Raw genomic sequence first — 26,403 nt, 5'->3', positions numbered from 1 at the left:
TGACCCATTCCATGATCGCTTTTTCATTTGTTTGTTGACGCATGTAACAATCATAATGGCTCATCGCGCCAGTTGGAGGGCGTTGTGCGCAGTCTTGCTGCCTGGCCTCATTGCCGCAAAGCTTGTCCGTGAAGAGATCACACTGACATGGGATCTGGGGGCTCCAAATGGGCACGTCAGGGAGATGATCAAAATGAACGATGGGTTTCCCGGCCCGTATTTTCTGTGGGATGAGGACGACGACATCGAGGTAAATCGAACAATACTTTGCTCTTCGTCATCTAGTAACACACTCAAACTCTAGGTCATAGTTCACAACCGAATGCCGTTCAACTCGAGCATCCATTGGCATGGACTGATGTAAGTCATTCCTTTCATAAATTCAGATTTTTCACTGATAGTTTGTCAGGATGCAAGGCACACCTTGGTCTGATGGCGCGCCTGGTGCGACGCAGCTGCCCATCGAGCCCGATGAAATGTTCATCTATCGTTTCAAAGCCAGTCCCAGTGGCACTCATTGGTGAGACACAATACGAAGTTACAATTCGTTATCCTCTACTAACGGCTGCAGGTACCACGCTCATTCACGAACAACTTTATTAGATGGGTTGTATGGTGGGATCTTTATCCGGTGCATACCCGAAACAGGAAAACGGCCATGACCCCATGCTAAACTTGGAGTAGACCGAATCCAGGCACTCCAGCTCCATGGAGCCTGATCTCCAATGACAAGTCCCACATTCAAGCAATGGCCAAGGCGGCCAGCAACCCCAATCCGGTGCTCGTATCAGACTGGACGCATGTCAAATCCTGGAATTATATGGAAGCCGAGGAGGCATCCGGGTACACGATTTTGTATTTATTGCCCAAATTCCGATACACGAGTCGAGAACTAACCATTGATGCAGCTGTGTGGATAGCATTTTAATCAATGGCAAGGGTAGCATTTATTGCCCCGGAGAGGAATATCTGGTCAACCACACCAGTACTTATATGAAATGGGCACTGTATCCTGGCCATGTCAACGACAAAGGGTAAGTCACTCCCCATTGGGTCTTTGCGATAGTCATCCTAACAATTTTAGGTGTTTCCCATTCATGAAATCTACCGAAGGCCCCTATCTTGCCCAAGGAAGACCAGAGACGATTCCGTTGCACCTTCAAAAAGGCTGTGTTCCTGCCACGGGTGACCAAGAAGTGATCCACGTAGACGCAACATCAAAATGGGCAAGTCTCAACTTCATCGGTGCCGCTACCTTTAAAACGACTATCTTCTCGATTGACGAGCATCCCATGTGGGTCTACGAGGTGGATGGGCACCGCATCGAGCCACGAAAGGTCGACACGGTCAAGATGTATGCCGGCGAGCGATACGCGGTCATGATCCAGTTAGATAAGAGGCCCAAAGACTATACGATACGCATAGCCGATAGTGGACTGACCCAGATCATCTCCTCCTTTGCCACATTGCGCTATGCGGGCAGCCCAGGTATTAGCTCTGATAGCCGCGGAGTCATTAACTATGGGGGACAGAATACCACAGCCGTGGTAACACTCGATCGCGACCATCTGCCGCCTTTCCCTCCGCTCCAGCCAGCCACTCAATCAGACGAGCATTTCGTCCTTCATACTCACCGGTGGATGAGTCCCTGGCAGTACACGCTCAGTGGTGGTGGAATGTGGCAAGAAGACCGCAGTGCATACACGCCTCTCCTCTACGACACCGAGCAACCAGACGCCCAGGACAAAGGCCTCATCATCCGCACTCGGAATGGATCGTGGGTCGATCTCATTGTCCAGGTGGGCTCGCAGCCAGGCCAGCCGCAGGAGTTCCCGCACATGATGCACAAACACACGGGGAAGATGTGGCAAGTTGGCGCGGGAGAGGGTATCTGGAACTATACTTCGGTAGACGAAGCGATGGCCGCCGAGCCGCATCGGTTCAACCTTAAGAACCCTAACTACCGCGATACATTCGTCACTTCGTTTGATGGTCCTTCCTGGCTCGTGTTGCGATACCATTCCATCAATCCCGGTCCATGGCTCTTCCATTGTCATATTGAGACGCACCTAGCAGGAGGTATGGCGGTTGCCTTGTTGGATGGTGTTGATGCATGGCCGGAAATTCCACCAGAGTATGCGCCCCAGCAAAAGGGTCTGGTGCCTGGCCAGCCTGCCCCACGACCGGGAATATACCTCCCCTCGCCTGGGGCGAAACTAGATGTTTCTGGGGATGTAGAAGAGGCCATGGAACAGGCGGGGATAGACATGGTCGAAGCGTATCGGTATTCGAAAGTTTGGAACTCGGTATTGCGGAAGATGATTGGGTTTCTCGAAACCATCAAATCTACTGGATAGCAACGCTGTATGCTGGAGCATTTATATTAGAATGTTCCCTCCAAATTTTGTTTTCAAACTATCTGCGTTGTGGCATGAATTCGAGGAATTAATGACTTCAATTACATCTTCAAAACATTACTGTAACATGAAACTCAGAAAAGAAAGAGTTTCATGCATCCTTGAACCCCCATATTGAATCCACAGCGACTTAGTATCTGGTTCCTAATTGATTCTCTTTTGGATAACTACAATTCACCCAAGATATCCTCACGACCCCAATGCTCCCGTTCCTTGGATGCGACAGGTGAGGACTTCGCGACACTAACCTAGTCTCTCACAAAATTGTCAGACGTGACTTTGCTTGCCACATTTGGTCACAGACGCAGATTGCAGCTTATTTGGCCCAATCCCTTCCCCGAACAGCCACCCGACATGCAGCCCGACCCCCGAGAGCCGATCTTACCCCCAATACAGAGCCCCGAATGAATGAACCATGTCAACCCACTAGAGATCGGTGATGATTAAGACCCTAACGTTAATTCTCCGGTTGATTTGTATTTCATCGAAGACATAAAAACGCCGAGCCGGTGGCCTCGCGATTTCTATGCTCTTGATCCCGTATGTGCTCAGTAAACCTTCCTGCATTCCCCATTTTTGGAATACGCCCCGGGTAATCTACTAGCTACGGGGTCAAGATGACAGAACAGATTTCAACGGATGACAAGTCTCCTTCAGTGGCGGTTATTGGGCTAGGTAAGTCAATATGAAGGTAGACATGGACCCATCATGAACCTGTCTAATCTAATGACCGCCTCTGTCTGAATAAAGGGGCCCTAGGACTGGTTGCCATGAAGAATTTACTAGAAGTAGGCTTTGATGTCGTGGGCTTCGACAAACACCCGTATGTTGGAGGTTTATGGAACTACAATGAGAACAAGGACGCGATTTCCGTGCTGCCCAGTGCGTTATTCCCATGTTTACTCGGATTGCTTGGAGTCACAGAAGCTTACTGAAAAAAATTAATTTATAGGCACTGTGGCAAATGGATCGAAACATAGGGTAGGTCGAGTTTGATAAAAGTCCATGTCAAGTTATGAGCTGACCACACGAATGTGCCAGGGGTGTTTTACGGATTTTCCGTTTCCAGATGGTACGTTTGACAAGGAGCCTGTTTATGTGGCAGACTACGCAATTACGGACGTTAATTATGCGACAGAGACACCGGATTTCCCGCCAGCGGCAGAGATGCATCGCTATCTTGTGTCGTATGCTGAGCACTTTGGTATTCTACCGCGAGCACGTCTAAGCACGACCGTGCATCGTGCCGAGTGGAATCCAGATATGGCCCTGTGGGAGATTGAGACGTCCACTGAGACAGAGCCGAAGACCGTTCAGTACTTCGACAAGGTTGTCTACTCGATGGGACCGGACCAGACCCCTAACATCCCCTCTGTTCCGGGATTTGAACTGTTTGGAGGCGAGGCAGTGCACTCTATCGGGTTCAAAAGGTATGATCTTTCTAAATTATTGCGATGTTGTTTTGAGTACTGACAAGACAGACCGGACGACTGGACCGGCAAACGAGTACTTGTTGTCGGCTTTGGAAATACCGCGGCGGACGTGGCATGTGAGCTCGCAGGGACGGCAGAGAAGGTTTATTTGTCCCATCGAAATGGAAGCATTGTAGTAAGATAGGCATTCACTGATCCCTTGAAGACTTTCCAATATCTAATGATCCGCAGCTCCCCCGATGGGTGGACAACAAGCCCGTGGACCACATCCGGACCTATCGCAAAGGAGTTTTCCTCGAGCAACTGTCTCGCTACGCACCGGGTATCTGGACCAAGCTCATGAACAAGGTAATCCTTGGTCTCCGGGACCGGCTCTACGATCTAAATCCAGAATGGGGATTTGATCCAGCGCCGTCGGTGAACCAGGCGCGTCCCATCATCAGCGATTACTTGGTCGATTATCTGTCCCGTGAACAGATCACCTCCAAGCCACCCATCCAACAAATCCTCGATTCCCAACGAGTCGAGTTCACCGACGGAACGATTGCCGATGTGGACGCCATTATCTGGTGCACCGGGTACACGGTCGACTACTCGATCTTGGGGAAGAGCGATCCCACAATCTACCGGGGCTCCGATATCCGCAGTGCGAACGGACGGAAGATTCCGCGGTTATATCAAAATCTGCTTTCACTCGAGCATCCAGATTCGTTGGCTTTTATGGGTAATCTGTCATTTATGAACCCGGCCTTTCTCATGTTCGATCTGGCCACAATGGCACTAGGACAGGTTTGGTCGGGGCGTTCGCCTCTTCCGCCACGCGAGGAGATGATCAAGGCCGTCGACAAGCAACATCAGTGGCTCGCTGACCTGGCCACTAAAGGAGCTGTGACGCCGGGTCTCGTCAAGGGGGCGGACTGGCTGGATTGGGTCGAGGAGACTGCGGGACTGGGCATGAAGGAGAACCTTGGGTATGGGATTCAAGGGTGGTATTTCTGGCTGTCAAATCGTCCGCTCTGTAACTTGCTCATGGATGGTCTGCTCTTGCCTTTCCATTACCGGTTGTTTGAGGGGAAACGCAAGCAATGGGAGGGCGCCGAGAAGGCTATCTTGAAAGTCAACGAGGAATTGCGCCTCAAGAACAAGACCAAGAAGTGGCAGTAGCGGTTCGGAGGGCTTATTTTTTCTTTGATGTAGCGTTGGCCAATTGAGATATACCGTGATTTGCATTTACAAATTTACCTTTTCCCAATTCATTATACTCATCACCATGTTATTCCTGTCGGGCTTCTCAGTCGGGAATCGGGGTTTCCCTCCGTCTCGTTGAGTAAAATATATAAATAATACAGGAATCCAACGATGGCAACGCAACACAGAAAAGACACCTGACAAATCTATATTGACTAAGATCTATTTGCTATGGCCGAAACAGGACCTCGAAAAGTCGTCATTGTGGGCGGAGGAGTTGCAGGAATCTCTCTGGCACACTATCTGCTACGACACACTCTGCCAGCTTTGACTGAACGTCTTGGGGAATCATACCATCTCACCCTGGTTTCACCGTCATCGCACTTCTACTGGAAAGTGGCCGCGCCACGAGCCTTGGTGGACACGAACCAAGCCCCCACACCCTTTGATGCAATCGCAGATGGATTCCAGGAGTATCCCGCATCACGATTTACCTTTCTCCAGGCAGAGGCAACTCACCTCAATGAGAAGGCTCGAATTCTTCATGTTCGATCGCCGAAGACCAACGAGATCGTCCCAGTGGAATATCTTTCCCTTGTCATTACGACGGGAACGACCTCTCACAGTCCCTTGTTCTCCCTAACAGGCCCGCACACCCAGACCCAGCACGCGCTCGGACAGATGCAGAATCGCTTACGCGACGCTGAATCGATCCTGGTGGCGGGTGGAGGGCCGACGGGCGTTGAAACGGCAGGGGAGCTCGGGGCGATGAGCGATTACTGGCCCGGCCCAAAGAAATCCATCACCCTGCTATCGGGGAATGATCGCCTGCTTTCCCATGCCAGCCCCGGAAGCTCTGCGACAGCCGAGCACATGCTTGCGCAATTGGGGGTCACAGTCAACCATGCAGTTCGCGTCACATCAGCAGTACAGCAGGAGGGTCAATCCTCTTGGGAGATAACGCTAAGCGATTACTCCACCCGAGCAGTTGATGTCTACATTGATGCGACGGGCAGCATCCCCAATACTGCATTCTTGCCGTCGGCGTGGCTCGATGCCAAGGGCTACGTCAAGACCGACAGGTTTAGCCTACGTGTCGAAGACACAGTGGGGTCTACTCCTTGGGATCAGTTACTTCTTTCACTAATGGGAGCTTCTTCGACGCCATCGAGCCCGTTCGGCCCCTCGCTGATAGTTTAAGGGACGACCATTTGGCGATGAACCCCGATGCATCCCGTCAGAGTCAGTCGTGGTGGGAGAGTCTGTTTGGTCGTCGGACGAGAACCTATCAGCAAAAAATCTCACTAACGCAGTTTGTTGCCGTGGGGAGAAATGGGGGCGTCGGGGAACTCGGGGGTGGCGAGTACCAAGCGTGTTGGTGTACAAGGCTAAGGCGAAGACATTGATGGTAGAGAAGATGAGCGTGATTGTGTACGGGGAGGATTTCCATCAGGCTTAGCTGCTCTTCGGGAGATAATATGAATGATCGTCTCAATTGTTCTGCATGGTGCATCCCCGATGTTTGATCGGGTCATCATAGATTAAGGCTTTTGTCGGGCCTCGTAATACTTCCCGATCTCAACCCCGAGCCTTCCCCCAACTATAATCCAAGTCTTGATTGAATTCATGTCGGAGTCATGAGATCATGTAGTAGTATTGCTTGATTGTTCACCATGCGTTCCTCCGCCTCAATGGTTGCCGGTATAGATTTGCGAAATAAGAGAAGGAAAAAGAAAGTACTTCGACACCATTTCGACAGGCCGAAACCGCTGTAGAACAACATCGCTGAGTCTAGTAAACTACTTGGTTACTCGGTGGGAAAGAGCGCATTGAATCAAGTTATATGCCATCTATCGTTGGTGACCTCAGGGCACAATGCCTCCGCCTTAATTTTCAGCAGGGCACAGGTCTAGAGGAACCTTGTTTTGCTATTGTGTCTTCATCTTTATATACCTGGATTCTATAGTATTCGGTTTAGTACATTCTCCTTTTAACTATTCTGTCCCCCGCCCTCGAATATGGACGCCTATACTTTAGTGGTTGTTACCCTCAGTACTATGGCTATCACTGGTACTGTATCATATATTTAACTAGTAAGGAAGCATTAAAATCGCTCGGATTATTACAAAAGGTATTGAGTATAGATTTAATAAGGTAGTACTAGTTAAATGCTAATATTAGAGAGTGATTTATAGAGGACTGTCCTACGGCGAGAGAAGGAAAGTTATTGTACGAAATATACACCGTGGAATATCGTTGATGCCTCAGGTTGACAATCTTACTTGACGACATGCGGACTCAATATTATAAGAAAATCATATAGAATATGCATACAGTACTTCTCGATACTGGTATCACCACTTACACTCTTCGATTCTTCCTCAAACTCTAAGTTATGTAGAAAGTACCAGCTATAATACCTACCCTAAACAGTGACGATACGTGAATTTAGGTATCTTTAAATACTGTATAAGTAATCTTACAGGAATATTAATATTTGAGTCCCCAATAAGGTGTAGTATATCTTGGCATTGGGGTTCAAGAAATGATCGAATAGTTGTGGGTGGTGACACCAGTTTCGGGAAGTACTGTATCCACCCACTACTATTCATTGCTTAAATTAGAGGAAAGACAGGTACAAAGCACCTTCGAATAATCAGTCAAGACCAACAGTAAGGATCGACATGACACTCCCCCTAGGCTGGGCTACGTCCACCAGCCGCAACCGCTCATCCGCAAGACTCAACATATGCGTCCAATCATCTAGATCCCTTTCACAGCTATTGAAAACTTGCAGCATGGTCATGTCGCGAACGCGGAGGAGTCGCTCCTTTGTCGAGGCCACGGACCCTGGACGCGGCAAGACAGAGTCCATGATAAGGATACGCGACCCGGGACGCAGCGCGACGATCAGCTGCTTCAGGATGCGCACAGCATCTGGGGTGGCCCAGTCGTGCAGAATCATGCGCAGCAGGTAGATGTCGGCCCCAATGACCGGTTGCGGCTGGAAGAAATCATGGGCCTGGAAGTGGACGCGCGACGCCAGATCGGGACGCAGCGTGGCGGCCCCTTCGTTAACATTCTCAAGGAGATCCTGAACGGTCACATCAAGTCCCGGGAAGGCTTTTGCGAGCGCTGTGCCTGCGTTGCCTGATGAACCTCCGACCTGTTTATTCGTCAGTGTTCAGTCATCTACCCGGGGAAAGAAGCCTACATCCACAATCTTCGCCGGTCCGAGTCCCGCCCAGTCGAACCCAGTTAGCAAATGGTCCAGTTTGGTGCCCTCGCTGCTGGTCACGTTTTTCATATAACCCGCAAATTGCCGGGTCCGATCGGGCAACGTCGCCAAGTGATCGAAAAAAGGCAGTTCCGTGTCAAAGGCAACGTTATAGGCCGTCTCCGTGCGTGCCTGGCTATTGGGCCATCTTTTCGTGGCGGCCACAAGATGCAACGCGGCTGGTACTGACGCCTCACACATGAACTCGGCCCAGTCGTTCATACTCTGGTTGGTCACGAACTGTGCCGATGTCGCCGAGTGCGCGATGCTTCCCGGTTGAGGCTCGTGCAAGATATGACTTGTCATTGCCATGCGCGCCACTGCCTTCAGTGTCCGCTCTGGGACACCTGCATCCGCCGCTAGCGAGGCATAGGAAATAGATCCGACGAGGGGGACCCGTGAAAGGATGCCGAAATGAACCAGCCAGTGCAGACATGACAGATGTTGGTACTATGATAACACGGTTAGTCATTGATGTGAGATGTGATTAATTTCACTTATTGAGGACAAAGGCCAACGTACATGCACTGCCAGGTTGGGCAGGTACTCGCTAGGGCCGGATGCTAACTGGAACATCTTCATCGATGCGTCCAACAGCGCCTCGCGTGCCGCCTGGATTTCGCCTGGGGCTGAGGCTGGCAAAGTCTTAGGGGCAGCATCGCGCTCGAAAGACGGAATAGGATGACCTTCAGAGTGCAAGAAGGTGCTCAAGACCTGAGCATTGGTCGAAATGGAATTCGCTATCTCGTTCAAGAGCTCCTTCTTGACAGCAAGCCCTGTCTTAATCTCTTCCGAACCCTCTTGGGATACCGGGGAGGGAAGACCGTTGTGGATCAATGGAGACATGGCACGAGCAAAGAGACTATACAGGTAAGAGATCATGTTTACAAAGGCTCATTTGCCACAGGCAATGCTTTCTTTTCAAAACCCACATCATGGATGAAGTTCGGAGCCAGACCGGGCTTCGATTAGCGGCAGTTCGGTCAGCACATCGCAGTTCCGATTGACCAGATCTGACCCGATCATCTTCTGTCGTTCCCTATAGGTCTCGCAGATGGCTTTCCCGATGTACATCTATGCTGACCCGATCGGATCGTACTGTCATTGCATGCGCTTGCATGCGTCTCGGGACATGCACTCATATGGCAGTTTGTGATATTTGATAAAGACCTTTCATTTTAAAAGGGCACAACAAGGCCCATGAAAGGAAAACGGAATGGAACGTATAATTACATCTGTCAAAGATCTTGAAATAAAGATACCACTATGGCACGCGTTCAGCAGATCATCTTGTTCGGAGACCAAACCGACGACTTCTTGTCGCTCCGGCGTCTTCTCTCCCCCAATCAATCTCCTCCTCTCTTAGAATCCTTCCTTAATAATGCCATACGCGGGCTGCGAGCAGAGATCGGCTCCCTGCCACTTCAGGACCGCCAGCAATACCCCAATTTTACCACGGTGGCCAGCATCCTGGATTGGAGGAGCCGTCAGCAGAAACCCTACCCAGCCATTGATAGCGCCCTGACTTGCATAAACCAGCTGGCCCAGTTTATCGAGTAAGTTCCTCCTCTTGCCACTACTAGTGAGGGTAGTACATATCATTCTAACAATGCCTTCCCTGCAGAGCTCAAAGCATCACCAACACTTATATCAGCCCTTTAAATACCATCATCGGCGGCCTGTGTCTTGGGTCTCTATCCGCTGCGGCCGTGAGTAGTTGCCAGTCGATCTCCCAGTTGCTTGATCTGGGGACGCAGACCATTCAGGTGGCCTTCCGGACAGGACTGCACGTCTCGCGAGTTGGACGGGCCATTGATCAATCTTCCACGGAGCCATGGTCTCTAGTGGTTGCCACACGATCACCGGACGACATTTTGCATCGCATTGATCGATTCACAGAAACCCAGGTTGGTGATTGGACTTTCCCGATTCATGCAGGAGTGATATAGAAACGCTGACAACGGTCAGCATCTGCCTTCGCACACTCGGCCCTATATCAGTGCTTATCTGTCACACGCTGTGACTATCAGTGGGCCGCCTACCAGCCTATCCAGCCTGCAAAAGTCCCCCGAGTTTGCTACCCTTTTCCCGCGGACTATCCCCATCTTTGCTCCCTATCATTCCGCTTTCCACTTCGCCTCGGCCGACTTTGATGCTATCCTGGAAGGCATTTTCTCCACTGGAGATACGATACCCTCAAGCGATATTCCGTTCATCTCTAGTACGAGTGGCCGGCCAGTCCAGGGCACGGGTGTGCGCTCCCGATTCGAATCGGCTCTGGCCCAGATCCTCTTGGAGACCTTGCGTTGGCAGAGCCTTGTCAATGGAATGATCGCGGCTCTCCCCGGACTTGATACCCCTGATGCCCCCCAGTTTCACGTCCAGTCTTTTGGAAGAACCGCCGGGCCTCGACTGGCTGAGGCGATCGAATCAGCCACCAGTTACACCCGGCATCAACCTTCCCCTAGTCTTGGTCCGACACCAGTACGCTCGGGGCAAGCTGACTGGTCCAAGATTGCTATCATTGGGTATTCCGGTCGATACCCTCATGCCGAGTGCAACGAGGAGTTTTGGGATCTGCTCATCCGGGGGCTTGACGTGCACGAGGTCGTGCCGGCTTTGCACTGGGACGCACGAACCCATGTCGCTAAGCCGGGACAGGCGAGGAAGAATACGAGTGCCACACCGTTTGGATGTTGGTTGCAGAATCCGGCAGCGTTTGATGCTCGCTTCTTCAATCTATCGCCACGTGAGGCGCCCCAAGTTGACCCGGCGCAGCGCATCGCCCTGATGACGGCGTACGAAGCCATGGAGCGTGCGGGCATGGTGCCCAACGCGACTACGTCCACGGCCAAGGACCGCGTTGGTGTTTGGTACGGTGTCACGTCTAACGACTGGATGGAGACCAACACCGCGCAAAACATTGACACCTACTTTATTCCCGGCGGCAACCGCGCATTTATCCCGGGCCGCCTGAACTACTGCTTCAAGTTCAGTGGCCCTAGCTACGCGGTCGACACGGCGTGTTCGTCCAGTCTGGCGGCCATCCATCTCGCTTGCAATGCGCTGTGGCGCGGCGAGGTTGACACGGCCATCGCTGGCGGCACCAACATTCTCACCAACCCCGACTTTACGGCCGGGCTGGACCGTGGTCACTTTCTGTCGCGGACGGGCAACTGCAAGACGTTTGATGACAGCGCTGATGGGTACTGCCGTGGCGAGGGTGTTGGTACCGTCATCCTGAAACGCCTCGACGACGCCCTGGCCGACCGCGATCCCATCTGCGGCGTCATCTTGAGCGCAGGCACCAACCACTCCGCAGAGGCCGAGTCCATCACCCGTCCGCATTCCGGTGCGCAGCAGGACCTCATCCACAATCTGCTTCGCACCGCCGGAGTGTCGCCTTACAGCATCAGCTATGCCGAGATGCATGGCACGGGAACACAAGCCGGGGATGCAGGGGAGATGAACTCGGTCTTGACGACTTTGGCTCCACCTTCTGTTCCCTATCGTACTCATGATCAGCCGCTGTATCTGGGTTCGGCCAAGGCCAATATTGGTCACGGAGAGGCCGCCTCGGGAGTATCGAGTCTGATCAAGGTCATGCTGATGATGGAACACAATGCCATCGCTCCACACTGCGGCATTAAAACCCGAATCAATCGCAAGTTCCCGACCGATTTAGAGGATCGCAATGTCCACATCGCCAAGACCCCCACACCATGGACTTCGCAGCATGGCGAGCCCCGTCGCGTACTGCTGAATAACTTTAGTGCTGCCGGGGGTAATACCGCGCTGTTATTGGAAGACGCGCCGTCGATTCCAGAGACTGAAGAGGCGGAAGATCCCCGAACATGCCACCTCCTGGCCGTCTCAGCCAAATGTGCCTCGTCCCTTGAAGCGAATGTCAACTCACTTCTGGGCTACATAGAAGCCGCCGGAGAGGACCTCTCCTTACCGTGTCTCTCGTACACGACGACTGCCCGTCGCATGCATCATCCCCATCGCGTCATTGTGCAGGGCTTCAATGCCGCCGGTATCCAGCAGCAGCTTAGATCTGCACTGGCACGCGGCGACGGAGCCAATCGACCTTCTGTAGCACCAAAGGTGGTTCTTGCATTCACCGGACAAGGAACCCAATTCGTGGGAATGGCCCGCCAGCTGTGCGGCTCGCTACCGCCCTTCCGTGCCAGCCTGCAGCAGCTTGACCGCATCGCCCAGTCACTGGGCTTTGACAGTTTCCTGCCATTCATTGAGGACGATTCTGGCGCTGACCTCAAGCGGTTCTCGCCCATGACTGCGCAGCTGGCTAGTGTTTGTCTCCAGATTGCCTTAGCCCAGCTGTGGGCGTCACTGGGAATTGTTCCTGATGCCGTGGTCGGTCACAGCCTAGGCGAGTATGCTGCCTTGAATGTTGCGGGCGTTCTGTCGGACGCTGATACAGTGTTCCTGGTGGGTAAGCGGGCACAGCTCCTCGAGGAACACTGCACCCTACATACACACAGCATGTTGGTGGTACGGGCTTCCGTGGATACCATCCAGTCGGCCCTGGTTGATATAGAATATGAAATCGCGTGCATCAATGCGCCTGAGGAAACGGTTCTGGCAGGGCCTAACGATCAGATTGAGGCCCTCCAACAAGCCCTGTCGCAATCAGGGGTACGATCCAAGACAATCCCCGTCTCGTACGCATACCATTCCTCCCAAGTGCAGCCCATTTTGGACGATCTGGTCCAAGCTGCTCAACCGATCGTGTTCAACAGACCCTCCATCCCGGTCTTATCACCATTGGTGGGAGATGTCGTGCAGACAGATGGAACCTTTGGACCGGAATATCTCCAGCGACACTGTCGGGAGACGGTAAACTTCTACCAGGCAATGCAGTCTGCGCGGGTTGCCGGTGTTGTGACTGATCGAACCCAGTTCGTCGAGATCGGCCCTCATGGAGTGGTCACGGGCCTGATCAAGGCCTGCTCGAAGGCATCTCAGGCACATGCAGTGCCCACCCTGCAACGGGGCCGCGACGATTGGCAAAGCCTGGGCGAGGCGATGTCGAGCCTGTATCGAGCTGGACTGGACATTGCCTGGAACGAGTACCACCGACCCTTCCCGGCCGCGCAACGCGTGCTGCGGCTCCCCGCTTACAACTGGAATCTGAAAAACTACTGGATTCAGTACGTGAATGACTGGTCCTTGCGTAAGGGTGACCCGCCACTCATCCAGTCCGCTCGTCTGGGCGAGTCCACCACCGTCCACAGGGTTGTCGAAGAAACCAAAGATTCTATCGTGGTGGAATGCGATCTGTCCCGCGAGGACCTGGTTCCGATTGTGAAAGGCCACAATGTGGATGGAATTCCTCTCTGCACGCCGGTGAGTTTTCTTTTGTTTATCACCTGGGACACACTCCTGCTTTTGATGCTAACCTTTACTAGTCGGTATATGCGGATATTGCCCTGACGTTGGGCAACTATCTACGCGACCGTCACCAATGTGACGATGCCGAATCTGTAGTCGAAATAGCAGATATGACCATCCATAAGGCCCTCGTTGCGAAGCCCAGTGAGACAAAGCTTTTACGCGCGTCAGTCGCCGTTGACTGGGAGGTTAACAGCGCCATGTGTCGATTCTTGTCCATGGATGTAAGTCCCCGATTATGCTTACTGCCCTTAACGAAACGTACTCATTCTGTAACAGTCGAAGGGAGAGCCCACGATCGAGCATTCGCATTGCACCATTCTGCTCTCAAGTCCTAGTCGTCGTGCCGCACTTGAAGCAAAACGAACCGGCATCCAGAAGCGGATGCGTGAAATGCGCGATGGCCTAGAACCTGGCATTACGCAGCGATTTAACCGCGCTATGGTGTATAAGATGATTCGTCCCCTGGCGGAATTCCACCGTGACTACCGGACGATCGAGGAAGTGGTAATTGATAGCCAATCTCTCGAGGCATCCGGTAAAGTCTGCTTCTCTGAGGTGCAAGCCCCAGGAAAGTTCCATACACATCCCTCTTACCTCGATGGCCTGGCTCAGTCTAGCGGGTTTGTCATGAACTGCAATGACGACGCTGACCTCGACACGGAAGTCTTCGTCAACCATGGATGGAAGGGCCTGCAATTGTATGAGCCGTTGCGACCGGATGCACACTACACTACGTATGTACAGATGGTCGAGGGAGAGAGTCGCATGTTTGAGGGTGATATGATCGTCCTCGATGGAGATACGGTCGTCGCGTCCTTCAGGGGACTTGTGGTGAGTTTCCCTCTTTTCGTCGAGGCTTATGGGTGAAAAGCAGTTAGTGTTAACTCGATGTAGTCCCAAGGAGCTCCACGACATGTCTTGCGATATGTGCTGTCTATGGAAAGCGGCGACAAGGCTCTTATAGCGTCTGCGAAACAGGCACTTTTATCGGCCGCGAAACAGGCACCTAAGCCAGCAGCACCAACACCAGCTCCTGCTTCTAAGAGCCACGATGAGAAGAAGTATTTGCCGTCAGCGCCAATACAGATGCCGCAGTTGACAAAAAATTCATCGTCCTTGTTGGCGTCCGCTCTACAGATTATCTCAGAGGAGAGCGGCGTAGCACTCGCAGAGCTGGAAGATGGTTGTGTCTTTGCGGATATGGGACTCGACTCTCTCCTTTCGCTCGTTATCACGAGTCGATTCCTTGAAGAGTTGCCTCTGGATGTGCCTGTCGAAGGGTTCTTCATTACCTATCCGACTGTGGCTGACTTGCGATCTTTCCTGAGCCAACATGAAAGCAGCCATACGGCACAGACACCTATTCCCGATGTGGTGAACCCTCTCGATGCCATGGCCATCCCTCTTCCACAGGCCGTGGTAGCGTCGAGCTCTCCAAGCTGGACAGCCGCGCTGTCCATTATCTCCGAAGAAAGTGGAATCAATATTTCCGAGCTGACGGACGAATGTGTCTTTGCTGATATGGGAATTGACTCGCTGCTGTCGCTGATTATCGTCAGCCGATTCACCGAGGAGCTGGAGATGGACATTGCGCTCGAATCCGTCTTTACTGACTATCCGACGGTGGGCGAAATTAAAGCCCTGTTCCTGTCAGACCAGCCCAGCAGCGATGAGAGCACTCCGCCGCCGAGCTCAATCGAAGACAACAATGAGACCCCGTCCTCCGAGATCTCGAACTTTTTCCCGTCAGATGATGACAGCAAGACAAAGTCGACACGCTCCCCCGTGCCACCAACCACCTCCGTCCTCTTGCAAGGAACACCCTCGAAGACAGAAAAGACCCTGTTCCTCTTCCCAGATGGTGCAGGCTCCGCCACGTCGTACGCAGGGATCCCTCGCGTAGACGCCAGCGTCTCGGTCGTAGGCCTCAACTCCCCATACCACCGGCAGCCCCACCTATTCGACTGCACCATCGACGACCTGATAAAGAGCTACATAGCCGAGATCCGTCGCCGCCAACCAAGCGGCCCCTACCACTTCGGCGGCTGGTCCGCAGGCGGGATTCTGGCCTACCACGCCACGCAGATTATGATGGAAGAGCTCCACGAAACAGTCGCCAGCCTAGTCCTCATCGACAGCCCCGTACCGAAAGGGCTTGATCGCCTCCCGCAGCATTTCTACGACTACTGCAACAAGGTCCATCTATTCGGAGGCTCAGGCGACGGAAAGACAGCCCAGGCACCGGAGTGGCTGGTTCCCCATTTCAACGCTACAATCGACACCCTGCACGAGTACCATGCATCTCCACTACTACAGCTGGATGGGTCCATGCCACGCGTGTCGATGATCTGGGCTTGTGAGAGCGTTATGGATGGTGCGGATATTCCGCGCCCGCCATCTTGTCCTGAGGATACGGAGGGAATGAAGTTCCTGACCGAAGCGAGAACTGACTTCTCGGGTAATGGCTGGGAGATGCTCTTCCCCGGTTGCTCGCTGCGGATTGAGAGGGCGAATGGTGCAAACCATTTTACGATGATGAGGGGGAGTTTGGGCCAAATCTTGCTTCTTTCATTCGCGAGTCTCTTTGATTTTTAATCGCTTGGCGTTGGCGTTGACGGGGTCGTATACACGTTGTTATGATTGTATGTACCCGAATCTATATGAAATGCACCGTATGCCTTATTGAAATCTGGTAATCTTGACCTTAGGATAATGATACTAACCCTAGCTCATGAGGGAACCTATCTATGGAGAAATTTGCAACTGCAAATGGGAGCGGGTTATTTTAGTGAAGGAATGCAATCTGGCATTGAGCAACGGGGGAATTATCTGTGTGAGAGAAGTGGAAATGGTTGGGACGGGAGGCACAGGTATGGTTAGATTGCGGTGACGTTGGGTGAGATGACTGTATTTCGTAAGAAGAGCTCATGAAATAGAGTTGGTTTTGCTATCAGTATCTAGGGAAGAGCCTAGGTTGTCACTTGGCTATACTCATGGACAGTGAAAGCTAGAGGGTATGCCACACCGTCGAGGGCCATCTGGTTGACTCCCACAAGGGACCAAGAATAACTCCAAAATGGCACCTGGGGGGTTCGTTGGAGCGTCATATTTACGAATGCTGTTGCGGCTTTCTAGAAAACATACGGGCATGAGGGTAGCCTTATTTTCTGCAAAGACGTGGCCCCTGATGCTTTAGTTAGGGCTCGCAAAGAGCCCACATTTCACCTTGATTTACAAAGAAACCTAGCAATGGTTTAATCTCCCAGAAGACATAGGTCAAAGCAAAGAGAAAAATGTGTGACATTTTGACCTCACCGAAAAAGAGTTCAACAGCCCCAAGAGAGAAAGGAGAGAGGAAATACGCCACCATATGAGAATGGCAGACTGGAAAGAGACCACACAGGATAGAGCGGTGTTCTTGTGCCGCCCTTGATATGACGAAGAAAGGGAAATAAAACTAAATACAATACAAAAATGGAAAGGAAGAGGGAGATGCTGAGGGTCGGAAAGAAAGAAAAAATAAAAGCGAGAGGCTGGATGGGAAAGAATCCCAAGAATGGACAAAGTTGAAAAGAAATAGCAAAGCGCCCCTCTGGTAAGCGAAAACTCCTCTTGTTCAGTTAGCCACTGGACTTCCTTATAGATCAGACCAAGTCGTATCGAATAGTATGCGCCTAACACCATCTCCGACAGGATAAGAACGAATATGAGATAAAGATAAAAGGCAAGCGAATGCAAAAGATGGGCGTGTTAAAAAAGAAAAGCAAACGAAAATGGATCACAAGAGACGAAGCAAGACGCAGGTGGGTATGGAATAGATCAACGCAGACAGATCTAAAAAGATGAGACTCATATAGACAGGGTATCAACGGTCACATCGAAAATCAGCTCGCAAATCTGCGAGGCAGAAAAAAATGCTTGTGATATTCAAACGAACTCAGTTGCTGTTTGATCGCAACAATGTCTATGGAGAGAACACGATTAGCCAATCTGGTCCTAACCACTCATGTTCGAACATACAGCTAACGTACCCGCTCGTCTATCATATCTTCTTCTTTCTCTTCCGTGGGACTGACAACACTCCCCCGGGCGATGGGACCAGAGGTGGTTACAGCCCGGCTTTCCGGTGCGGGGCGAGGAGGTTGTGGCAATGGTTGTTGCTGCTGCTTTTGTGACCGCTGCTGCGGTTGCTGCTGTTGCTGCTGGTTTTGGTTGTCGGAGGACATTGAATAGTTGGGATGCATTTCCCCGCTACTTGAAATCCGCGACTCCTTGCTCTTCTCCAGCAGCGAGCCACCAAGGGTAGCACACTTAAGGATAGTTTGCATCATCTGGTTTTGCTTGAGCGGCTTGGACAGATACTCGTCCATCTGGGCCTGAATACACTTCTCTCGGTCACCCAACATGGCGTGCGCAGTAAGAGCGATAATGGGGGTTCGTTGGAGCCCACTCTCGCGTTCGTATTCACGAATCTTACCGGTGGCTTCGAATCCACCCATGACAGGCATTTGAACATCCATCAAGATGACATCATAACGACGCTTCTTGACAGCCTCGACAGCCTCCAGACCGTTGCCGACAACGAACACATTGTGGTTGTGTTTCTGGAGAATCTTCATTGCGAGTTGCTGGTTCACATCGTTATCCTCAGCAAGGAGGATGTCGAACGAACGGGAGTTGTCAGTGGTAATCGGTGTCGAGCGGCCTTCCAATGCCGGCAGCATACCATTTCCGAGGTCGATTGGTTGACAAGGGGTGGTCATGTAAGAGCTGATACCGAGATCCAACGCCGACTTCAAGCTGACGCACACCAACGGGCAGACTAGAACGATAGGGATGTACTTGAACTCGTCGAATGTTCGCAGAATCCTGGCGGTATCCACGGAGTCCACAATTATGACATCGTAAGCATGGCCTGATTCCTTGCCCGAAGGATCTTGAATTTCTGGTGGTGGGACATGCTCCTCATTTCGCACAACCAGGGGTTCTAGTGCAATCTTCTTCAGCATCTTCAAGATGTTGGAAGCCTGAACTCCGTTCTGGCCCTTGTCAATGAACAACACTCGGTGGTTCTTGTAGGGCAGCAGCTGGTTAGAGATCACGCTCAAGGACTGGTCCGCCAGTTTCACCACGCAGGTGAAGTGGAAGGTACTTCCATGGCCGTATTCAGAGGTGACCCATACGTCACCACCCATCAAGTTCACGAGACGCTTGGAAATGGATAGGCCGAGACCAGTACCACCGAACCTGCGGGTAGTTGAGCCATCGGCTTGTTGGAAAGTGTCGAAGATGAGATCAAGTTTGTCCTCTTCGATTCCAATACCTGTGTCGGAAACGGAGAACTCAAAGGCGTACTCGTTCGTTGTACATTGCTCCCGATCAGACTTCCGAATGGTGAGTTTGACTTCGCCATGCTCGGTGAACTTGATGGCGTTGCCAACCAAGTTGAGAATAATTTGGCGCAGACGGAACGGATCACCAATGACATAGTCAGGAACGGTGTTGTCAACCTGGTATGTCAGGCTGAGGAACTTCTCATTCGCCTTCACAGCCAATGTCTTGAGGGCGTTGAAGACAGTACCGCGAACGGTGAATGGAATGCTTTCAATCACCATACGGTTGGCTTCAATCTTGGAAATATCCAGAATGTCGTCAATGATGGTGAGCAAACTGTTTGCTAGGTTGTGCACAACGTTCAGCATTTCTCGGGTGTACGGCTTGAGGTCATCCGTATCCAATGTCAGCTGCGTCATACCGATGATACCGTTCATTGGCGTTCTGATCTCGTGAGACATGTTGGCCAAGAACTCTGATTTGGTGCGATTGGCAAGTTCGGCAGCCTCCCTGGCGGCAGTGTTACGCTGGATACTATCCCGCAGGTTGGACACCATCTTGTTGATCTTTCGCTTGAGCTCGTCCATTTCACCTGACGCGTTGACCGTGATGAGCTTGGTGAAGTCACCGTCTGTAGCGGCATCCGTAATTTCACCAAAGGCACGCACTTGGGATGTCAGATTTTCGGCCATGGTGTTGACGTCCTCGGTGATCTCCTTCCAGGTACCCGCAATACCTTCCACGTTGGCCTGACCACCCATCTTGCCGTCGACACCGACATCTCGGGCGACCTTCTTCAGCTCGGTAGCGAACTTGGCGAGTCGACCCACCATGTGGTTGATGGTGACCTTGAGCGTGAGGATCTCTCCTTGAGCATGCACCTCGATCTTCTTGCTAAGATCACCCTTGGCAATGGCTTGTGTGACGTCGGAGATACTCCGGACCTGAGAGGTCAGATTCTGCGCCATGGTGTTCACATTGTCGGTCAGATCCTTCCACTTTCCTTCCACATTATCCACCTTGGCCTGGCCGCCAAGGGTACCGTCTGTGCCGACCTCACGAGCCACTTTACTGACCTCGAAGGCGAATGTGTTGAGTCGGTCCACCATGCCGTTGATGGTGCTCTTGAGGTCAAGAATTTCTCCTTGGACATTGGCAGTGACCTTCTTGGTCAAGTCACCCTTGGCGACAGCGGTGGTAACATCCGCAATCTCACGCACCTGAGTGGTCAGGTTGTTGGCCATGCGGTTGACATTTTCTGTGAGATCCTTCCATGTTCCTTCGACATCATTCACGGTGGCTTGGCCTCCGAGGACACCATCGGTCCCGACTTCCTTCGCGATCTTGGTGACTTCTTGTGCGAATTGGCGAAGTTGGTCCACCATGGAGTTGATAATATTTTTGAGTTCAGCAATTTCTCCCTTACAGTTGGCCTGGACCTTCTGTGTGAGATCACCCTTGGCGACAGCCTTGGTAACAGTGGCAATATCTCGCACTTGCGTGGTAAGATTGTTGGCCATGGCGTTGACATTAACAGTGAGTTCGTTCCACATGCCCTGGACACCCTCGATCTGGGCTTGTCCACCGAGAACGCCTTCCGTGCCGACATCACGGGCGACTCGAGTTACCTCCGTTGCGAATGTCCGAAGTTGGTCCACCATAGTGTTGATGGTCTGTTGTAGTTCAAGAATTTCACCTTGGGCGCGGCTCTCGATCTTTTGAGAAAGATCACCGTGCGCCACAGCAGTAGTCACAGCAGCGATTTCTCGCACTTGATCTGTCAGATTCTTGGCCATAATGTTGACGTTCTCCGTAAGTTCTTTCCAGATACCATGGACCCCAGTGATCTGAGCTTGTCCACCGAGTATTCCTTCAGTACCGACTTCACGTGCCACACGAGACACTTCGCTACCGAAGACTTGCAGTTGGTCCATCATAGTATTGATAGTTCGTTTGAAAGTCGCGATTTCAGGGTCCATCTCTAGAGGGTGAATTTGGACCTTCATAGACAGGTCACCGTTGGCGACTTGAGTGATAATGCCGCCGATTTCACGTAGAGCTTTCTGGAAAGCCTCGTTGGCCTGTTGATGCTTGCGCAGTTCACGTTCCAGAAGCACGACATCCTCATTCTCAACCTTGGTAAGAGCACGGCGAGTATGCTCTTCCTGCTTTTGCAACTCGTCACGGACCTGAGCGATGATATCCTTCTGGGAGCTGATCTCTTCGGCCTGTTTTTGGACGTGGTTGCGGAGGTAGCTAATATCCTCCTCCCGTACGACACGGGTGCCCGAGCCGGCATCTTCTTCTTCGTCGGTTTCGTCGTCGTCGATTTCTCCCAGTGGGCGCTGTTCGTCTGGGCCTGGGGAAGCCTTGGGTTGGTGGTCGGGTTGGGTCGATTTTTGCTGCTGTAAAAGGCAAGATAAAGAGTCAGAATCTTGACCGGACGACAAGCGAGAGAGCCCAAATGTCCTTAAGAAATCAGGATTCTTCTCGTTGGGTTCTTCAGCAGACGGAGTGGTTTCATGAGGCTCCGTCTGCTGTTGAAGATCGTCGGGGAATTTGTGGTGACTGACAGCTTGGAATTCCAGATGGTGCACGCGGCGCACCAGGGCCTCAAGCTCGGCTTCGAAGGCTGCCTTCGCGGGACTGTATTCTCCGGGGAGTTTGGCCGACTTGGTACCGTTGGCGGAGGGTAACTGGAAATCAAAAGGGGGTGAGGAGGAGCCGGAGGTAGGCTCGTCTCGAGCCAGGTTCTGAAGCACGACCGTCGCGGCTACGAGAGTCTCATCCACGCCGGCCATTGTGCCCTGCAAACTGTCAGTTGCTAAATCAGGGGACAAACAGCATCCTGTATATATATATCCACCACATCGACATGGATAAGGCAAGGGATCGGGCTGGATAGACGGGCGAGGAAAGACGGATCGGCCTAGATAAGTATCACTCACCGGAAAGTCGGGATCCTGACACAGAAGATCAAATAAATAAATTACGGCGACATCAGGTGAACCAAGAGATTCAAGAGGAAACAGATGGGGATTAATAGGACCCCAGTCAATCGGGGATAGAGGAAAGAGAAAGGATGAAGGGGGAAAGAAAAGCGCGCCCGGTTATGTAAGCCAGGATTTGCGGGGGAAGAGAGAGAGGAGAGAAAAAAGGAGGTTTTGGCAGAGAAGATGGCCAGTAGGGGAGGGGGGAGGGAAAGAGAGAAAAGATTTCGAAAGGGGCGGTGATGCCGTCTTTTTTTCCCCCCGAGTGGTTCTATACTGTCTCTCGTTGCCTAAAGACACTGCAAATTGAGAGAGAAAAACGCCTTTTTTCTCGGTTTCGCTGGAATTTACCACATTTACAGCATTTACAGCATTCCTACCTGCAGGGGGGCACGGACAGAGAGCGTTTATCTATTAAAGTTTCGAGCACCAGGTACTTGGGTACGTTGTACACAAAACCTCCTGGATCAGCTTCACCCAAGAGGTAGAAACACCCGAAAGCGTGATGATCGGCTCTGTGATGGCGATCGCAGGGCCGTGGCTCCAGTCACCCGGGCTCACTTAGGCTTCGCAATACCGAATACTGTACTCTAATTTCACGCAGTCGAACTCAAGAATAGACGAGGTCTCGGGATTGGGTGGGTTTGAGATCTAGTGGAAAGCCAGTCAGAAATGCGTAAACGAAGTTGTCTCTTAGGGTCCCAACTCCATAGTTCGATTCCACTTCGAACGAAATTTGTGTGTGAGGCTTAGGCTTAGTGATATGCATTGGTCATCTTGTTCAGCTGAGCACGTGGGAACCTTGGAAGTTGTTTCACGTTTTGATATCGAAGTTAACTGACTTAACTTATAACTCACGTGTATCTCGTTAGAAATTGGGTCTCAGTGTGTAGACACAGTATAGATCACGTGCTAGATATACAGGTTCGGCAGCCCAGAAGAATGGGATATAGAATATCATTCAAATAATAATCTCGTATTCAAAATGAAACAAGTTAAAGATCGAAGTATAAGTTACTCCTTACATAACTTGTAACATTTCCAACCGTTATGGCGGGGTGAAACGGCAGAAGTGGTCGGTGTGGCTTCCCGCAGTCTATCCCGCCGAGTCATAATTCTGCGAAATACTGCCTGATATTCAATACTGACCTCTCTCCAAAAATATCCTACAGGATACGGCTGTTATGGCGTCCAATTTGACGAAGCCGGTTCTGGACGCCCTGTTCGCGTCCGATGCGCCCATCCTCTCGAGCGATGCCTTCCCCTCCATCCCCTCATCCAATGTCAAAAGCGCACTCGACCGCCTTAGCACCCGGGACATGGTCGAATTTGAGGCCATCACTACCGACGTGCTCACTCTCACTGCTGAGGGTGAGGAAATTGCCGCCAATGGGAGTCATGAAGCCAAAGTTTTCGCCGCAGTGGTGGCCGCCATGGACGGATTGAAGATCACCGAGTTGCCCGGAATTGTGGGCAAGGACAATGCCAAGGTCGGCCAGGGAAACGCTTTCAAGCGTGGCTGGATTAAGAAGGACAATGATCTGCTGCGGGCCACCACAGACTCAATCGTCGACGAGACGCAACAGCAGTTGCTCACTGTCCAAAAAACAAAGACCTTGGCCGACGGCAAGGCGATTGCAGACCTCAAGCGGAGAAAGCTGATTGTCATGAGCAAGGAAATCATCTACAAGTTCAGCAAAGGCCCCAAGTACGCCCGCGAGGTCCCCAAGGAGGAGACCGACCTCACCCCCGAGATGATCGCAAGCGGCTCCTGGAAGACCGCGCAGTTCAAGCCCTACAACTTCAATGCTAAGGGTGCCCCAACTACGGCCGGTACGCTACACCCGCTGAACAAGGTGCGGCAAGAGTTCCGGAACATCTTCTTCGAGATGGGCTTCGAGGAGATGCCAACCAACCGCTTCGTCGAGACCGGCTTCTGGAACTTCGACGCACTCTTCGTGCCCCAGCAACACCCCGCCCGCGACCTCCAGGATACCTTCTATATCTCCGACCCTCTCAAGGCAGACGGTCCTCGCGAGGACTCTCCCAACGACCCCCACCTCCCCAAGTCGCTCAAGTCCGACAAGCCCCTCGACTACCAACAGTACTGGGACAACGTCAAGGAGGTTCACCAGAACGGCAAGTTCGGCTCCATTGGTTACCGCTACCCCTGGAACGCCGACGAGTCGCTACGCCTGGTGCTCCGCACACACACCACCTCCATCTCGACCTACATGCTGCACAAGTTGGCTGCCAACCCGCGGCCGGTCCGCTATTTCAGTATCGATCGTGTCTTCCGAAATGAGGCCGTCGACGCTACCCATTTGGCAGAGTTCCACCAGATTGAGGGTGTCATTGCTGACTTCGGTCTGACACTGGGTGGTCTGATTGGATTCATGGAGGTCTTCTTCGCCAAGATGGGCATCCACCAGCTGCGCTTCAAGCCCGCTTACAACCCCTACACCGAACCCAGTATGGAAATCTTCGGTTACCATGAAGGTCTGGGCAAGTGGGTTGAGATTGGTAACAGCGGTATGTTCCGCCCAGAGATGCTGGAGGCCATGGGTCTGCCCAAGGATATGAGAGTCTACGGATGGGGTCTGAGTCTGGAGAGACCTACCATGATCAAGTAAGTCCACGGCAGATGTTTACATTGGTTGATTTTCTAACATTTATCTACTAGGTACGCCGTCAGCAACATTCGTGAGCTCCTTGGTCACAAGGTTGACCTTAACTTCATCGAGACCAACCCGGCTGTCCGTCTGGAGAAGGATTAAACACGGAGCATTTGACATTCATAGAAGGCAAAAAGAAAGATTTTTAGGTCGTGTCTTGAAGGTCCTACCAGGAATCACGAGTTTATGTGGAAAGAACCTTATTGCATACTACAATGAGAAGATGTGAATAAAGAACGTTTATTATGCACCTGTTTCTCTGTATGGACACGTCGGTACCTCTATCGGTACCTCTGCGTAGAAGATTTCCTCTGCCAGTGGCGTGTACATAGCAGCCACTTCGATAAAGAACGCTCGAGACGACCTCGGTTCGCGCTCAGCGAGTCTTCACTGTCGATCTGTTTCAGATTCGACGATCATACAGAAGCCCGGATACTTATCTCCACTGCGCGAATTGCGACGGCCCCCTTACGGCGTACTACATATCACAGTTCTCAAAAAGGAAACAGATCATTAAATGCAGCGTCTCCTATCTGTCACAATGCATCATCATCATCCTCCACTTTTCCTCGCATCTAGCGTCTATAAGCACACGGGCTTGACTAGTAACCTCTCCTCATTTCGTCCCACAGTGAGAGTAGCCTGCCCAAATGCGTAAGCACGATGAGCTTTCCCTCACTGAACCGCCTTCCAGTAGGAGCTATGCCAAATCTAGTTTGGTTAGCGAGTTTACCTAGACCCGGTATGGATATGGACGTTATATGATAGTCTCACTCATGGAACGTTTGGACCACTCGCAATTCTATCATCTCGAGAAATAACAGCAAGCTCCGGGCAGAAGAAGCCAAGTGGAAATGAGATTGCTGGGAGACTTCCGAGGTCACTGGTGAGATCTGTGTTCGATGGCACTACCAGACAAAGACCCCTGCGGATTCTGCTCATCATGGAAACCGCCTAGGGCTTGTCCGAACACGGATGGCCAGCTAATTCAGCAATCGGTGGGTCGTGACGTGCCCCATTCGCTCGGGTTTGTTTTTCCTAGGGTTATAGCGCCTGCTTGGCGGAGTTGAGTTTTGATATGACCGTTGGCTCGGTTTTGTATTTGACTCCTACCAGGGCGTGTGAGCCTACTGTCGTGTCCAATTCTTCTGTTGTGATGAAGGTATGTTTGACTACGAAGAGGATTCTATGGAGGGGTCTGGGGGATGTTAGATCTTATATTTGAGGGTGATGAAGGAGTAAGGGAAAGGGAAATTATGATACCCTAGAGTCTGGTCATTGCTTCGTTCATGGTTACGCTGTATGGCAATGGCGTTGGTATCGGGGTGTGTGCAGGTTACTGCTCGGAGTTGGTCGTTGATCTGGGAGATTCTCGATGTGTAGAACTTTGATCAAGGAGCCAGTGCTTTGTGTATCAATAATTGTATAGAGATATTCTCACATCCACGAGATCTTCGCTAGTGAATACTTGATCTAGGAGAGCCTGCTGAATGCCATACAGATCAAGACTGTCGACGATAGCAGCTAGGTTTCGCTTGGTGATGTATGCCGACATCTTGTTCTGAACGAACAAAGACACGTTTTGGCAGTCTAGAAAGTGGTTGACGATGAATGCTAGACAATAAATACAACCGAATGAAAACATCAGCCAGTTCAGGGTCATTATATGTG

At 51.7% G+C, this 26,403-nt stretch overlaps 8 protein-coding genes across 8 annotated transcripts; 5 read left to right on the top strand and 3 right to left on the bottom strand.

Annotated features, from left to right (window-relative positions):
- Positions 1 to 55: 55 nt before the first annotated feature.
- N7446_002422 (multicopper oxidase) lies at positions 56 to 2,357 on the top strand (the record flags this gene model as incomplete). The annotated part of the gene is made up of 7 exons (XM_058511171.1): positions 56 to 250; positions 305 to 360; positions 410 to 520; positions 572 to 631; positions 685 to 843; positions 909 to 1,034; positions 1,085 to 2,357. The coding sequence occupies 7 exons, from the start codon at positions 56 to 58 to the stop codon at positions 2,355 to 2,357; spliced, it is 1,980 nt and encodes a 659-aa protein (XP_058376707.1).
- Positions 2,358 to 3,034: 677 nt separating this feature from the next.
- Positions 3,035 to 5,014, top strand: N7446_002421 (flavin-containing monooxygenase; the record flags this gene model as incomplete). Its single annotated transcript, XM_058511170.1, has 6 exons — positions 3,035 to 3,092; positions 3,168 to 3,299; positions 3,370 to 3,398; positions 3,459 to 3,847; positions 3,899 to 4,025; positions 4,082 to 5,014. 6 exons carry the CDS (start codon positions 3,035 to 3,037, stop codon positions 5,012 to 5,014), a joined length of 1,668 nt encoding a protein of 555 aa, XP_058376706.1.
- A 255-nt stretch (positions 5,015 to 5,269) lies between these two features.
- N7446_002420 (uncharacterized protein) lies at positions 5,270 to 6,238 on the top strand (the record flags this gene model as incomplete). Its single annotated transcript, XM_058511169.1, has 1 exon — positions 5,270 to 6,238. The coding sequence occupies one exon, from the start codon at positions 5,270 to 5,272 to the stop codon at positions 6,236 to 6,238; it is 969 nt and encodes a 322-aa protein (XP_058376705.1).
- A 1,456-nt stretch (positions 6,239 to 7,694) lies between these two features.
- Positions 7,695 to 9,197, bottom strand: N7446_002419 (uncharacterized protein; the record flags this gene model as incomplete). Its single annotated transcript, XM_058511168.1, has 3 exons — positions 7,695 to 8,204; positions 8,253 to 8,765; positions 8,838 to 9,197. 3 exons carry the CDS (start codon positions 9,195 to 9,197, stop codon positions 7,695 to 7,697), a joined length of 1,383 nt encoding a protein of 460 aa, XP_058376704.1.
- Positions 9,198 to 9,581: 384 nt separating this feature from the next.
- Positions 9,582 to 16,328, top strand: N7446_002418 (type I polyketide synthase; the record flags this gene model as incomplete). Its single annotated transcript, XM_058511167.1, has 6 exons — positions 9,582 to 9,871; positions 9,940 to 10,222; positions 10,284 to 13,685; positions 13,748 to 13,954; positions 14,010 to 14,564; positions 14,628 to 16,328. The coding sequence occupies 6 exons, from the start codon at positions 9,582 to 9,584 to the stop codon at positions 16,326 to 16,328; spliced, it is 6,438 nt and encodes a 2,145-aa protein (XP_058376703.1).
- Positions 16,329 to 17,670: 1,342 nt separating this feature from the next.
- tcsC (putative two-component osmosensing histidine kinase (Bos1)) lies at positions 17,671 to 21,868 on the bottom strand (the record flags this gene model as incomplete). The annotated part of the gene is made up of 2 exons (XM_058511166.1): positions 17,671 to 17,697; positions 17,765 to 21,868. 2 exons carry the CDS (start codon positions 21,866 to 21,868, stop codon positions 17,671 to 17,673), a joined length of 4,131 nt encoding a protein of 1,376 aa, XP_058376702.1.
- A 1,373-nt stretch (positions 21,869 to 23,241) lies between these two features.
- On the top strand, positions 23,242 to 24,834 carry N7446_002416 (phenylalanine--tRNA ligase subunit alpha; the record flags this gene model as incomplete). The annotated part of the gene is made up of 2 exons (XM_058511165.1): positions 23,242 to 24,686; positions 24,741 to 24,834. The coding sequence occupies 2 exons, from the start codon at positions 23,242 to 23,244 to the stop codon at positions 24,832 to 24,834; spliced, it is 1,539 nt and encodes a 512-aa protein (XP_058376701.1).
- Positions 24,835 to 25,776: 942 nt separating this feature from the next.
- N7446_002415 (amidase) lies at positions 25,777 to 26,287 on the bottom strand (the record flags this gene model as incomplete). The annotated part of the gene is made up of 3 exons (XM_058511164.1): positions 25,777 to 25,930; positions 25,996 to 26,117; positions 26,174 to 26,287. 3 exons carry the CDS (start codon positions 26,285 to 26,287, stop codon positions 25,777 to 25,779), a joined length of 390 nt encoding a protein of 129 aa, XP_058376700.1.
- Positions 26,288 to 26,403: the final 116 nt, after the last annotated feature.

The sequence above is a fragment of the Penicillium canescens genome (assembly GCF_028828765.1).
Source record: "Penicillium canescens strain IBT 15451 chromosome Unknown utg000002l_segment0_segment0, whole genome shotgun sequence".
NCBI classification, from domain to species: Eukaryota; Fungi; Ascomycota; class Eurotiomycetes; order Eurotiales; family Aspergillaceae; genus Penicillium; species Penicillium canescens.
Note: the sequence above shows the minus strand (reverse complement) of the source record. Positions and strands in the feature narration are given on the sequence as shown.